At 39.5% G+C, this 14,744-nt stretch overlaps 1 protein-coding gene across 1 annotated transcript in view; it reads left to right on the forward strand.

The window, feature by feature from the left end:
* The window catches only part of LOC103397749 (rho guanine nucleotide exchange factor 28-like), a 49,309-nt gene that overhangs the window by 197 nt on the left and 34,368 nt on the right, over positions 1-14,744 (forward strand). Inside the window, 5 exon segments of the mRNA XM_025053178.1 lie at positions 1,023-1,066; positions 6,718-6,859; positions 7,907-8,016; positions 9,875-10,061; positions 12,897-13,080. Of these exon segments, the coding sequence (XP_024908946.1) occupies positions 1,034-1,066; positions 6,718-6,859; positions 7,907-8,016; positions 9,875-10,061; positions 12,897-13,080 (656 nt within the window). The 5' untranslated portion in view covers positions 1,023-1,033.

The following is a 14,744-nucleotide window of genomic DNA, read 5'->3' on the forward strand; positions in this document are numbered from 1 at the left end:
GAATTTCACGACAGACTCTCAGTTGTTCACCGACTTTTAGACCTGCAGGATAACAATGCTGAAAAAACTTAGTTTATAGTAATAATGCAACAGCATCTGATCTGAAATCGATAAAATAAATAAACGTACTCCGGCGTCTCCTCTGGTTCGTGGTTGGATCTTATTTCCAGAATCATATTTATAAACACTGAATACATTTGATTTGACTACGAAATGTTTTTTATTATTATTTTAATTAACATTAGGTTTTAAAGCGACCTTTCGATAACATTCGCAGCAGATGGAATCAGTCAATTTTCTCCTTTGGCACGAATAAAGTCACATTGAAGTACATGGAGTTGGAACACTGTGATGTACACTTAAATAATACTAAACAACAAATGTCAAAACTCTGGCTAGAAACAGACACTGATTTGTTTCCTTTTAGACCACATCTCACGACTTTGTTGCTGCATTATTTGAATTTCTGTGAATTTCCTTCTCCTTCTCCTTACACTTCAATCAACCAAACTCAGTTAAAAAAACCCAAATCCACACATAAAATAAAAAAAACCCTCCTATATTATGCAGATATGTGCAAAAAAAAAAAAAAAACCCAAAGTATGAATACTATGTTATAGTAATTTTTTAAAGTCACTTTAAAATTAATTAAAATTAAGAAGTCTGTTTTTATAAATCATACAAAATTGCATGATACAGCAACAGTATGATACAATGTATTTGAAGCATTTGTTAGACATAATAACCTTGTAGAAAAATTTATATTGCAATAATAATTGGTTCATCAGCCAGGCCCTACCCTGGCAGGAAGTTATCATCATTAAAGTCATTATTCACCTGCTGCTCAGGATCAAAAAGATTCTGCTGTCATCTCAGACCACCCCTGACTTTGGTTTATATGTTAGATAATCTGTTCAGGATCAGAGGAGCGGCAGAAAAAATATATAAAATGGTGATCATGACTGAGAATTTTCATAGATTCTTTCCACTTGAGGTTCTTCATGTCTCGTCTTTGTGTGCAGGTGCTGCGTCAATGAGGCTGAGCAGGAGGACAGTGCCTTTGTATGTGAGTGTCCCCACAGTTTCCTCCTCCATTTAAACTGAAGACATAAACTTTAAGGTCTGTACAAACCGGGTTAAGAAAAACCCAGGAAATCAGAGGGTCGCATTTATATAAACCAAAGCCAAACTTTAATTAACCGCATTTCAAAGTTTATCGAAATTTTAAAATTAGACATGTTTGTCACTACATCTAACTTATAGAACTTATAGAAAAATATATTTTTCTCCTGTTGATCAAACACTGCCCTTATTTGACTTTGTCAATTAGTTGTAACCTTTAAGTGCAAACCATTTGAGCAGTGAATCATAGTTTCTCTGTGAGAAACAACCACATCTATCAACACAGCGGCGACAATAGCAGCCTGGTGCTTGTGTGTATGTAACTAGGAAATCAATAACTCACTGATTCATTCACCGCATCATTTTCTGTTTGTATTTCTCGCTTAGTCACATTTGGAGGTGAACTGGTGTTTTTGCTCTCTTGTTTGATTTGTCCGATTATGCTGAGATTTTCTCTGTGTTGTCTAAAACGTTGTTTCCCAAAGACTGGGTCACGACCCTCAGGTGGGTCGCAAGAGATGTTTTTTGGGTTGTCTCACATCATGTTTCCCAGGAGTTTACAAATAATGTTTATTGACTTGGGTCGTTAAGGTTTGTGACTTTTAAAATATGGGTCCTCAGAAATACTGGTCTAAGGCTTCAGTTAAACAAGTTATTGCCATAATAACTTGATAATCTGTTTTTGTTTTCTCCAGAGGTCAACACATAAGATAAATGAAGGTTTTATTTCAACCAGACAAACCTCCAGTATATAACATCAGTGTGGTTTAAATGTTCAACAACAGCCTGGTCAGATGTTCATAAGAATGAGCTGAGATTTTTATCAGGGAAATCATATTAGCGTGAGAGCTAAGATCATTTGTTGGCTGAATGATTACAGCCACATCTGACGTGATTATTGCAGTAATAATGATTTCACGTTTGGGACGTAGGAAATACAATATGTTAAATGCATAGTGTTCCACTTTAGGGACGATCTGGGGAATTTTTACATTATATATATATGTACAGTGGCACCTTGAGATACAAACATAATCTTTTCCAGATACCATAAGAAATAATTAACAACTATGTATATGTATATACTGCATACCTTTATTCCCCTTCTTTTTAGTGCAATGTATAAATGTATATATTTATTTATTTATTTTTTTTCCCAAAGACCACTGCTTAGTCACATTTGGAGGTGAACTGGTGTTTTTGCTCTCTTGTTTGATTTGTCCGATTATGCTGAGATTTTCTCTGTGTTGTCTAAAACGTTGTTTCCCAAAGACTGGGTCCTGACCCTCAGGTGGGTTGCAAGAGATTTTTTTTTGGGTCGTCATGTTTCCCAGGATTTCATGGTCATCGCAACAGCTGTCTGCATCCAACCTCAAAATAGCTGCCAGTTTTAAAGTTCCACCTGTGGTTATGTTTCTGATTTTTTAAGATTCATAATCTTTTTGTCATTATTTTATTGACTATTTTGTTCCGATATTGCTGGTTCAATTGAATGTTAAATTACTTTTTTTTGTTGTTTAAAACTTGAGTAATACTAATTGTTCAGATATCACTCAGTCAACAATAAATTGTCCTCAGTAATGTTCAATAATGGTCAAGTACACATTTATTTTGTGATTTATCAATAATGTCTATTAACTTCAATGTCAATAGAGAGATTAGCGAAGAACAGATGGGATAGTGACAGAAGAGAAGAGAACAGACTGGAGTACAAAGAGAGGACAAGGGAGGTGAAGAGGGAAGTGGCCAAGGGCAAACAAAAGGCATATCAGGAGTTGTATGAGAGTTTGGAAACAAAGGAAGGAGAAAAGGAGTTGTATAGATTGGCGAGACAGAGAAATCAAGCTGGGAAGGATGTGCAGCAGGTGAGGTTGATTAAGAACAGAGAGGGGAATGTGATCACAAGTGAGGAAAGTGTGCTGAGAAGATGGAAGGAATACTTTGAGGAGTTGTTAAATGAGGAAAATGAAAGGGAAAGTAGAAACGAGGAACCAGAGACTAGTAGGAAGAAGGTAGATCAGGTTAGAAAGGATGAAGTTAGAAAAGCCCTGAAGAGGATGAAGAGTGGAAAGTCAGTTGGTCCTGATGACATACCAGTGGAAGTATGGAAGTGTTTAGGAGAAGTGGCAGTAAATTTCCTGACTGGTTTGTTTAACAGAATTTTAGAGACTGGCAAGATGCCTGATGAGTGGAGAAAAAGTGTTCTGGTGCCAATTCATAAGAAGGGTGATGCACAGAGTTGTAACAACTACAGAGGGATAAAGTTGATGAGTCATACAATGAAGATTTAGGAAAGAGTAGTTAAAGCTAGGTTGAGGCAGGAAGTGGAGATTTGTGAACAACAGTATGGTTTCATGCCTAGGAAGAGTAAGTTTCTTTTTACCAAAAAAACCCCTTGATTTCTCTATATCAGTGTTTCCCAAACTTTTTTCTGGGGACCCATATTTTAAAAGTCACAAACCTTTATGACCCAAGTCAATAGACATTATTTAGTCCTGGGAAACATGATGTGAGACGACCCCAACAAAAAATCTCTTGCGACCCACCTGAGAGTCACCACCCAGTCTTTGGGAAACACTGCTCTATATAGTGTCTGTTGTGTATGACTGAAGACTATTTTTCTACTGTGGATTTATATGAATGTGACATTTAGGTCATTTTTTAGTAATTTTTTTGACTAAATTAGAAATATTCCTAGTGGACTCACCACCTGCAGGAAGGTTTAGGGGGGTTGGTACGGTGCAATGTGATTTGGGAGGCGACTGCTGCCCCCGCGACCCGCTAACGGATAAGCGGCTGAAAATGGATGGATGGATGGATGGATAAATTAGTAATAATTGTATCAGAAATATCCAAATTGTTATATTTGTTGTTTTTTTACTGTGTTATGACTCCCTGTGCTTCAATTTGCTCAGTGCTTGATCTCAGGACCACAACATCATTAATGGTGAAGAATCGTAATGGTATTATTAGGTTTATTGTAAACAGAATTTTCTCTCTGACAGGGAAAAACAACCTGGAATAAAAGTAATAATAAAAGTGGAGTGCTCAGGTGAAAATCGGATTGAAGGATAGAGAGACCTGAACAGGCAGGTCAGTTGTCAAGGTGACATAAACTGATCTATGACATGCTGTTAGAAATGTTTTGTGAGCTTTTGAATCCCACTTATGCCGAACATTTTCTCCATGTGTAGCTTTTAGCTTCTCTGTGACGTCTGTTCATTCCAAGAATGTGTCCCAGAATAACCCACACAGGCTGTGCAGCTATCAAGGCCACAGCAGTTGGACATAATTGACGTCTTCATGGTGCCTGCTGAAACTTGGTTGCTTTTAAAGTGGAGGATGTTGGCTGTGGGCAGTGATATTTTTCTTCTAAAAGGGTTGAAAATAATATCCATGGCCCAACAATACCAACAATGTAAATTGTGTAAATTGTTGTTGTTGTTCATCAAAGCCTGATTATCCTAACGGGGACTGGGGTTATAGAGCATCCTAAATTATTCTAGCATTAAGTACATTGTTGCTGTGACTCTCCAGAAATTCCTGACAAACTGCTGCCTGATGTCTCACGGGCCGTAAACAGTTCTTCTCCAGTCATTTCCCAAATGCTTTTCTACAGAGCAACGGGAACTTCAGCAGAAACTGAATTCTTTTTTAGGACCCTCCATTTACGTCAAGGTCAAACCACAGCCATTGAACCAGCAACTCAGGACAATATATACACAATAAGTTGTGGTACATATACAGTATGTGAATTCCTACAGTGACAGTTAAGATTACAACAAACAAGGTTTTAGAGAAAACGGGAGTGTTCAAAACACTACAAGGTGAAGTTGTAGATGATGTTTTCTAGAGACTCTAAAACTATGGTAAATGTACCACTAGTGGTACATGGGCTCTCTATTGTGGGATGTAGCAAAATGTGATTCCCAGTGGGTTGTTAGTTGTTACAGCTGTTGTATCTTCTTAACTGCTCCCTTTTTTTGTACGAGTATTTGTATACTGGTGTACTGGTTCCCCTTGAAAGGCCGGTTGTAACTGTAAGACTGTACAGCTGTAACTGCTCCATAATGTATTAATACATGTTTCTGCAGCTGTTAATTATTTAATAGTAACAAATAGTGTAATTAAAAAAATATCAGGTCAACAAACTCAGCAGCACAGATTTTATTATGAGGCAATTAAACAAATTGAAGGTCCCACACAAAATGACTTGGCGGACCGCATTTAGCCCATGGGCCCCAAGTTTTGTGCAAGATAAAGGGCCTATCTTATCATAAATACTGCATTCATATTACAAATTTAAAAAAATCCACTATTTAACCTTTAGTATTACACAGAAAACTAAAGCCACTTTTTCTAAAATATCTGTTTGTTTTTTTTTAATTATTGAATACACTGCACCTTGATGTGGCTCTGCATTCAAAATGACGGTGGCAGCTGTGGCCATCTGCTTATTTGAGTTTGAGACCCCTCCCCTGGAGCAACTCACTCTGAACTTAACCTGCAGCCATGTTTTTTAAAGGCAGAAATCATTGCTGATATCTGTCTGACTGCTGGGCTCGGTGTTATTTTCCTCTGCCCTTTTTCAGGAGTCTAAAGTGTTCTGGTCTAAAGTGTTCTGGCACTGCGGGGATCAGATCTTTACAATAGACACTAAAAGCATTCCTGTTTTTATTGAGGGGCTTATGTTTTATTACACCCTGGAGGGGCGCCCTTTCAGGGGATTTGGTGTACTTTTGAAATACAATGGAACCTCAAGATACGAGCATAATCCGTTCCAGGGCCGGGAGGGAAGAGAGTTGGCCCGTACGTAGACTAGATTTCATAGCGTACCTTGCACGTACACTACGTAACTTAGAATTATCCATCCATCCATCCATCCATTTTCATCCGTTTATCCGTTACCGGGTCTTTGGGGCAGCAGTCACCACCCAAATCACACTGCACCGTACCAACCCCCCTAAACCTTCCTGCAGGTGGTGAGTCCACTGGAAGGTACCAACTGCCCTAACCGGGATTTGATCTTGCTCAGGAGGTGAACCCTGGGGTTCCACACCAATGACAGAGACATTGCCTCTGGGCCAAAGCGCCGCTAAACTTTATTAACGTAACTTTTTTTTTGCTTTAGGATGGTACCTATTCTGGATGTACTGCGATCATACATGTGTACAAGATCACTCACGTGGGCACCACGCCCATATTTATTGACTCACTACCATCCTTACCACTCACTCTCTTAGGACTCATCACTGTTATGAAAAATAGTGCACAAAATAGAGAGAAAATCACGGAAGCGATGCTTACGGCAGTTCCCGAACACGTGAAATGAACGAATGAGGCGGTGTGGGCTGCTGCAAGTGCTCGGCCACCTAGCGTCGGTGTTTGTAAGCATGTTCATATCTCCAGTCTTCACCCGTATCTCGAAGCAAAAGTTAGCTTGAAGGCTTGTTGGGACGGTCTTACCTCGAGGTTCCACTGTATGTACAACGCATTACTTAAAAACACACAAAAACGATTCTTTATGGTTTTGTTTTTTCTTCTTCTACTTTGCTGATTTTGACTCTCAACCTTTCTCAACTTTCTCTGTCACAGGGCCAGGCCAAGGTGTTTGCCCTGCTGGAGGGTTTGGATCCCGTGCCACCAGATTCAGAGGTCTACATCGTTTTGGAAGGATCCACATTAGTCCATGTCACAAGGGCTCACAATGATATCATGCTCTGCTTCATAGTACCTGGTATGTGCCTGAGTATTTCTGTATCTGTAACTCTCCATAAGAACTCTGTTTCAGAGTACAATATGATATGATGCAAAACATTTGAAAATTTGACACTAGATGGTACAATTTTAATGTCAGTTCCAGTTAAAATTATTTTTTTCTGTCAAGGCAAAAAAAAAAGGGTTAAACATTGGCTGATTTTCGTAAATAACGAACATTTGAAATTATATATTTTAATATATACGGTACATATTTTTGGTTAGACTATTTTATGGTGATTCTAAGACAAATTTTCATTCTTATTTTTAGCTCTTTTGGGTTAACTTTGAACTTAATAATGCTATTTACCTGGAAATTATATTCCTGTTATTTGTGGTTTATCTTTATTATTGTGAATTCTTGATTGCCTTGTGTGTAGAGGGTAAACATTTCACAACCATAAAGTGCCATTTAAATGAATGGATGGAGTGGTTTCTTCTCACTTTTTAAAAACTTAGGGGCAATTAATAAAAAAAAATTCTGAGGGCTTTAAAGCTTTTTTTTTTTTCTAGTAGCAGTTCACCTAAGCCCTTTGTTATTTCTGACCCTGTTCTGTACTGTACTCCTTGTCATTGTTTGACTTCACAGAAAGAGAATGCGTGAAGCTAAAGGGCATCATATCATTTTTTAAAATCTTGACACACACACAAGCACACACACTCTTTGTCATTCTGTAGACCGAGGATCTGGAGCGGCACAAAATCTTATCAGCTTCCTCTCAGGAGGGAAGCAGCACCATAAACAGTATGTCAACATTAGTGAGGCTGTGGTAGGCTGACACAGACACCAGGACTTCCTGCAGGATTGTGTGCTGTTCTCTGCAGAGTGTACAAACCTGCTGGAGTTCTTTTAAAAGGATTAAAAAAAGAAAACCCCGACAGTGTTTTTTTTCAATTCGCTGGATCATTGCCTACAGCCTTCTGACTTTCTCGTTTTTGTTTTGTACGTTTTGCCTTTTAACCTGGTATATAATCTGGTTAACCTGTATTTAACGTTTAATCCCAGTTTGTTGGTTTCTTTCTCTAGGACATAACCTGGTGGAGATGGTGTCTGTCCAGGCTTATCTGTGCTCTGAAACCTCACATCTCAACTGGGTGGGAGGAACTTCTCTGGAGTATGTCCAAGATGATGCTCAGGTGAGAACAAAAGTTCTACAGCATTATTTCCCAAAGACTGGGTCGTGACCCTCAGGTAGGTCGAAAGAGATTTTTTTTTTGATGCGTCTCGCATCATGTTTCCCAGGAGTTTACATAATATACTAATATGTCTATTGACTTGGGTCGTGAAGGTTTGTGAGTTTTAAAATAGGGTCCCCAGAAAAGAAGTTTGGGAAAAACTGTGCTACAGAGATGAAAAGAGTAAAAATTTGCTGCACTGATTATTCCCTGATTTTCTTGAAGGTTAAACTGTACACGTGAAGATTAATCAGATCAAATATTCTAACGAATTTTCAGGCCACTGTATATCCGATTAATTGCACTGTCTATCCACATATCATTACTATCAGACATAATTTCTTTTCATCAGATCACCTCCAGCTTAAAATACCACCTCAATGCCCAAACTTCACACACACACACGCACACACAACACACCAAGGTCCAAACCAAAATTTCAATTTTCTATGTTAATGATATCGTGGCGCTTTGGCCCAGAGGCAATGTCTCTGTCATTGGTGTAGAACCCCAGGGTTCCCCTCCTGGGCAAGTTCGAATCCCAGTTAGGGAGGTTGGTACCTTCCAGTGGACTCACCACCCGCAGGAAGGTTCAGGGGGGGTTGGTACGGTGCAGTGTGATTTGGGTGGCGACTGCTGCCCCCGTGACCCGGTAACGGATAAGTGGATGAAAATGGATGAATGGATGGATATATTAATGATACCATCATTTGGTCTAGCTAACGTATCAGGATTACTTGTAATTAATTGCAATTAAACCACAACTACACTCAAATCATATACTGTGCAGTACAGTAGAACCTCGAGATATGAGCGTCTCTACATACAAGTATTTTGGGATAGGAGCAGGCCCATCCATCCATTTTTATCTGCGTATCTGGGTCGCGGGGGCAGCAGTCTCCATGACCGCCACCCAAATCACACTGCACCGCACAAGCCACAGGAGCAAGCCTTCGAGCAAATTTTTGCTTTGAGATACAAGTAAAGATTTAAGATACGAGCACACTTACAGACACCGGGCACTCGGAGCTGCCCACGCCGCCTCACTCGTTCACTTCACGTGATCGGTGACTTCCGCAAGCATTGCTTCCCTATGTAGCGTTATCTACGTGATTTTCTCTCTATTTTGTATATTATTCTTTATGATAGTGATGAGTCCTAAGAGAGTGAGTGTAAGGATGGTGGTGAGTCAATAAATAGGGGCGTGATGCCTGCATGAGTGATCTAGCACACATGTAAGATCGCAGTACATCCAGAATATGTACCATCCTAAAGTAAAAAAAAAAACATAAGTTAATTCTAAGTTTATGTAAGTTGCGTAGTGTATGTGTAAGGTACACTATGGTATCAAGTGTCTACGTACGGGCCAACTCTCTTCCCTTCTTACCTCCCTCGTCCTCCTCCGCACATGCCTCCATTAGCCTCTACTGTATCGTTGTCCTGAAGGTAAGAACCACATTTTATTTTATATCACAGGAATCCTTATATATTATATTTTTTTGTGTTTGTGTATGTCTCTATAGCAATTAAAAACGTGTTTTTTCCATTGTTATTAGCACTAATAAGTCGCCGGAACGGAATTATTTTTTTTCTGTTATTCCTTATGGGAAAAAATGATTCGAGATATGAGCACCTCTAGTTACCAGCTCAGTCCTGGAACGGATTATGCTTCTATCTCGAGGTTCTACTGTATATATTATCAAGCTTGTCTATGCCGTCCCAGCCCAACTTTCTGTGTGGCCACAGCAGCTTCCAGCAATATTTGCTGTCAGTCATTGTTGCTTGAATCTCCTACAGTGCATGATTGCTGTATTCTCAGGACCTGGCGGAACACCTCGTCACCCACGGCCATTGCCTAACCTCCACGGATCACAAGGAGCTCAGAAGTCTTTTCTGTTACGGTCAGAAGAGCTCTCGCTCGGCTTTCGATCATCATGTAGCTCTGGCCATGGCCAACCTGGATATCCCCCGAAACTGGAATGTTCTTGGGAGCTATGGTAGAGCGGGTAAGAACAGGATTGTTTTTATCAGGCTTAATGGCAAACTATTGAGGTTATTTATGTTTTATTAGATACAAAAAAAAAGGCAATCTAAAATTACATTAGAAAATTAGAGACGACGAAAATATCTCTAAGCGTGGATAACCTTTTACAGATGTTGTTGACCTGAGGGTATAGCATTAATAGCACGTAGTTTTCAGTGGAGTCTAATCTATAATTTACACATCGTGTGATGACACAAAATTCACGAGTGCATGTAGTGTTTGTAGAAACAGGTTTTATGACATTGTCATCTCTGAGCATGAACCTGCTGCCGTCTGAAGATGGTGAACTTTTCACCCGTCCACCACCCTCCTACTTTCTCCACCATCACTCCCATTTTCCACACTATGCGGGCTGAATTCGGAAATGCACATGGTCACGTGACTTCCCGGTAAATTCATCAAAGCCAATTAGGCAGAGTGTAATGTAGTTAATAGCTTCTTTCCATCTGGAAGTAGCCCTGAGCAGAGCTCCATAAATCTGAGTGTGTGTATATTTGTGTGTGTGTGTGGAGCACCATGGCTACGGAATGCCACCATCTTTTTGTATGATGTGTGTGTTTGTGAGAGGCCACCTACATCAATAACAAAGTAAATGTTCTCCTAATACTGTTATGATACGGTCTGTTTCATCACAGCGGCTCCTCCAAAATGTCTGCCCTTAACTTGATAACGGGGCCCATGACATCACTGTGCGGCCGAGGCTAATTGTGACTGAATTAACAATGTGCAACTTCCCTTCAATTGTTGCCATTTCTGTACGCTTTGTTGTGGTTAGAATTGGGACTGCATTGTTGGCGGTGTTCTCACAGGAGTTTCACCAGCTCTGAGAAGTCAAACAATCACTCTCTAGAAGAAATGTGTCAAAATTCAGGGCCGCGGGGACCAAATGAGGCCCGCCAAGCCTTTTTGTGTGACACGCAGGAGCTTTAAAAGTCCATGCAGTAGAGTTTGTTAACCTGAGAAATGAAAAAAAGTCTGTTATGGAGTAGTTCATATCTATACATCTATAGCATCTATACCACCGGTCCTGAACTTTTATACTTTATACCAGTACTATGGTCTATGAAAAGTCTATATAGCCTATTGTCTTTGAAAACTGCTATAGTCATTTTTTAAGTTGGAGTATTAATAAAGTTATTTTAAAAAATAAAATCCTACAAAACGAATCAGCTCAAGTCATTTTTAAAGGCCATTAGAAGTCATTGGTAGGGTGTCCAAATGCTGGGATGCAGCCCTTTGTTTGCATTTTCTCTATTCACCCTATCAAATATTTTGGACATGTCATGGTGAAATTGTAACCTTGTGTGAATCTACACACTAGGTGGCAGTAATTTTACCAAATCATGGCAGCTTTCATGAAAAACCTAGAGAAGACGTTGGTTGCAGAGGTAGCATAGCATAGACCTAACACTATGAACTCATAATAATAACTATTCATTATTTTTATATTCAAAAAAAGGAGGTGGGACTACATCAAGGATCGGCCCTGAGCCCCTTCTTCTTTGCTGTGGTGATGGACAGATTGACAGATGAGGTCAGACAGGAGTCCCCATGGACTATGATGTTTGCAGATGACATTGTGATCTGTATTGAGAGTAGGCAGCAGCTAGAAGAGAACCTAGAGAGGTGGAGGTTTGCACTAGAAAGAAGAGGAATGAAGGTCAGTCGCAGCAAGACAGAGTACATGTGTGTAAACGAAAGGCAGAACAGTGAAATAGTGAGGCTACAAGGAGCAGAGGTGGTGAAGGTGCAGGAGTTTAGGTACTTAGGATCAACTGTTCAGAGCAGCGGAGACTGTGGAAGAGAGGTGAAGAATAGAGTACAGGCAGGATGGAACAGCTGGAGAAAAGTGTCAGGAGTGATCTGTGACAGAAGAGTGTCAGCTAAGGTGAAGGGAAAGGTTTACAGGACGGTGGGGAGCCCAGCCATGATGTATGGTTTAGAGACAGTAGCAATAGGCAGAAGACAGGAGGAGGAGCTGGAGGTGGCAGAGTTAAAGATGCTAAGATTCTCTTGAGGAGTGACAAGAATGGACAGGGTCAGGAATGAGGTCATTAGAGGGACAACACAGACAGGAAGGTTTGGAGAAAAAGCTAGAGAAGCCAGATTGAGATGGTTTGGACATGTGCAGAGGAGGGACAGTGGATACACCGGTAGAAGAATGTTAGAGATGGAGCTACCAAGTAGGAGACAAAGAGGAAGGCCAAAGAGGAGATATATGGATGCAGTGAGGGAGGACATGCAGATAGTTGGAGTCAGAGTAGAAGATGCAGAGAACAGGGAGAGATGGAAATCAATGATTCACCCTGAAAAAAAAAGTGACAAAGCCGAAAGAAAAATAACTTTTTTAAATTCCAAAAAAGAAAAAGTGGTCCAATCTGTGGTTAACAACTCGAAATGGGACATAATGGTCTCATTAAATAATCCCTAACCACTGTTCCAGTACCAGTACACAGATGTGGATCATTATATTGTTTTTTTCTTCTTTTACTTTGACTGCAGTCCAGTTACCTGGAAACTGAAGCTCATAGAGTGCAAAAGTAATGAACCACAAAAAAAAAGCTCTCATTGCTTAGCGTTGCTTGTTATTCCAAAGTGGGTCAGTAGAGCAGAGGGATGAGATGATGCGCAAAGAGGGAAAAAAAAACACTCTATTACAATTAGGTTAATTATCTTGAGGAGACAGCTGAGTGGTTTAATCGGCAGTACTTCTAAGAATAGACAGAATAATGATGGTTATCTTCAAGACAAAACAGCTCACTCTAAATCCAACTTTACCTTTTCTCTTTGTCTCCAGAGCACAGTCACAGGGAGTCCCTCCTCCACCTGGCCGTCAGGTGGGGTCTGTATCGAGTTGCGGAGCTATTGCTTTGCCAGCCAGGAGGATTGATGGCTGTTAGTCAGCGCAACGAAGAGGGTATCTCACCGCTGCAGTTGGCACAGGCGGCAGGCAACATTGAGATGCTGGAGCTGCTCACACAGTACGTACTGTACATAAAGTCTGGCTCACGTCTGGGAGAGAACTGAAAAAAAGTGTGTTTTAAAATAAAAAGGTAACAGAAGGTTGTGTTCAAAATGCACAAACGACCTTGGTTTAAAGTAGATCATTGCCTTAGATTTTACAGATACAGTGGAACCTCAAGATACGAGCATAATCCGTTGCAGAACCTTGCACGTAACTCAAGGTGCTTTTTTATTGGATAGTTTTTTCCCCATAAGAAATAACAGAGAAAAAAAAGTTCCAGCCCTCTAAATATCTCCTTATCTCCTTATTGGTGCTAATAACAATTGGAAAAACATGTTTTAAACTGCTATAGAGACATACCGAAGACGATTTTGTGAAGTGAACGAGTGAGGTGGTGCGGGCTGATCTTAGTGCTAGGCCAGCTAGCGTCGGTGTCTGTAAGCGTGCTCGTATCTCAAATCTTTACTAGTATTGCGAAGCAAAAATTTGCTTGAAGGCTTGCTAGTATCTCAAAATACTATATGTTGAGGTGCTCATATTTTGAGGTTCCACTGTAATAAAAAGAATAGATACAAAATAGATAGATAGATAGATAGACAGATAGATAGATAGATAGACAGATAGACAGATAGACAGACAGATAGACAGACAGACAGACAGACAGATAGATAGATAGATAAATAGATAGATAGATAGATAGATAGATAGATAGATATATCTTTATTAATCCCTCTGGAGTTCCTATTGGACAATTTAGGGACATTAGCTCCTGATCTAAAAACCATGTTATTTTGCTGTTAGCAAGCAAGCTGAAAATTCAGTTTTACATCCATCAGATTAAAATTGGTACATTTACAAATGTCAAATATGATCTGGTAGGGTGTTATGAAGTTTTCTCCTACCTATAGTTTTTTGCTCCGCGAGTGGCCGGTAGCAGAAATTTATAGCTATAGCTGAAGTTTTTTCCTACCCGTAGCGCAAATTTATAGGCATATCTGACATTTGTGTTCAGGGTGGTATAACATTATTATACACATCAAATCTTAATAAATATGTGTATTTATAAATACTATATTTAGAGTGATAGCACATAACTATAGATATGAAATCACTATAAATACGTGGTTCTGACTCTATTCAAAGTGGTAGCACATTACTATATGCGTGAAATCGCTATAAATACGTGCTTCTCAACTGTCCATTAAAGAAGAGGGAACTTGCCACAATGGCAATGAAATAAAATATGGCTTCCTGATAAAATGATCAATATATTTGTTAGTGCAAAAGCACAGTACATCCATAGACCATGTCAAGTAACTTCCATTCAAAAGTAACACATACCTTGTGGGTGATAGGTTGTGTCTTAGCCCACCTCCTCTGTTGAGTGGTGTTTTTTCCAGGTTGACAAAAATGGCTTATTTTATGCTTCTCTCAAGCCTCATCTGTCTTCCCTGGACAAAATGTGGTTTGTAACCCCTTTACTGCTACACACCACACCATCTGTGTAATCTGTCAAAAAAATCTGTTAGTTTTTATAAACAACACAACACTGTTATCATACAACGAATTAGGATCATATATATGTATGTATGTATATATCTATACATATGTGTATTTACTGTATATATAATATGTAAGTATATCTATATAGTATCTATATATATATATATATATACCGGT

The sequence above is a fragment of the Cynoglossus semilaevis genome, chromosome Z (genome assembly GCF_000523025.1).
Source record: "Cynoglossus semilaevis isolate Cse_v1.0 chromosome Z, Cse_v1.0, whole genome shotgun sequence".
Classification (NCBI taxonomy): Eukaryota; Metazoa; Chordata; class Actinopteri; order Pleuronectiformes; family Cynoglossidae; genus Cynoglossus; species Cynoglossus semilaevis.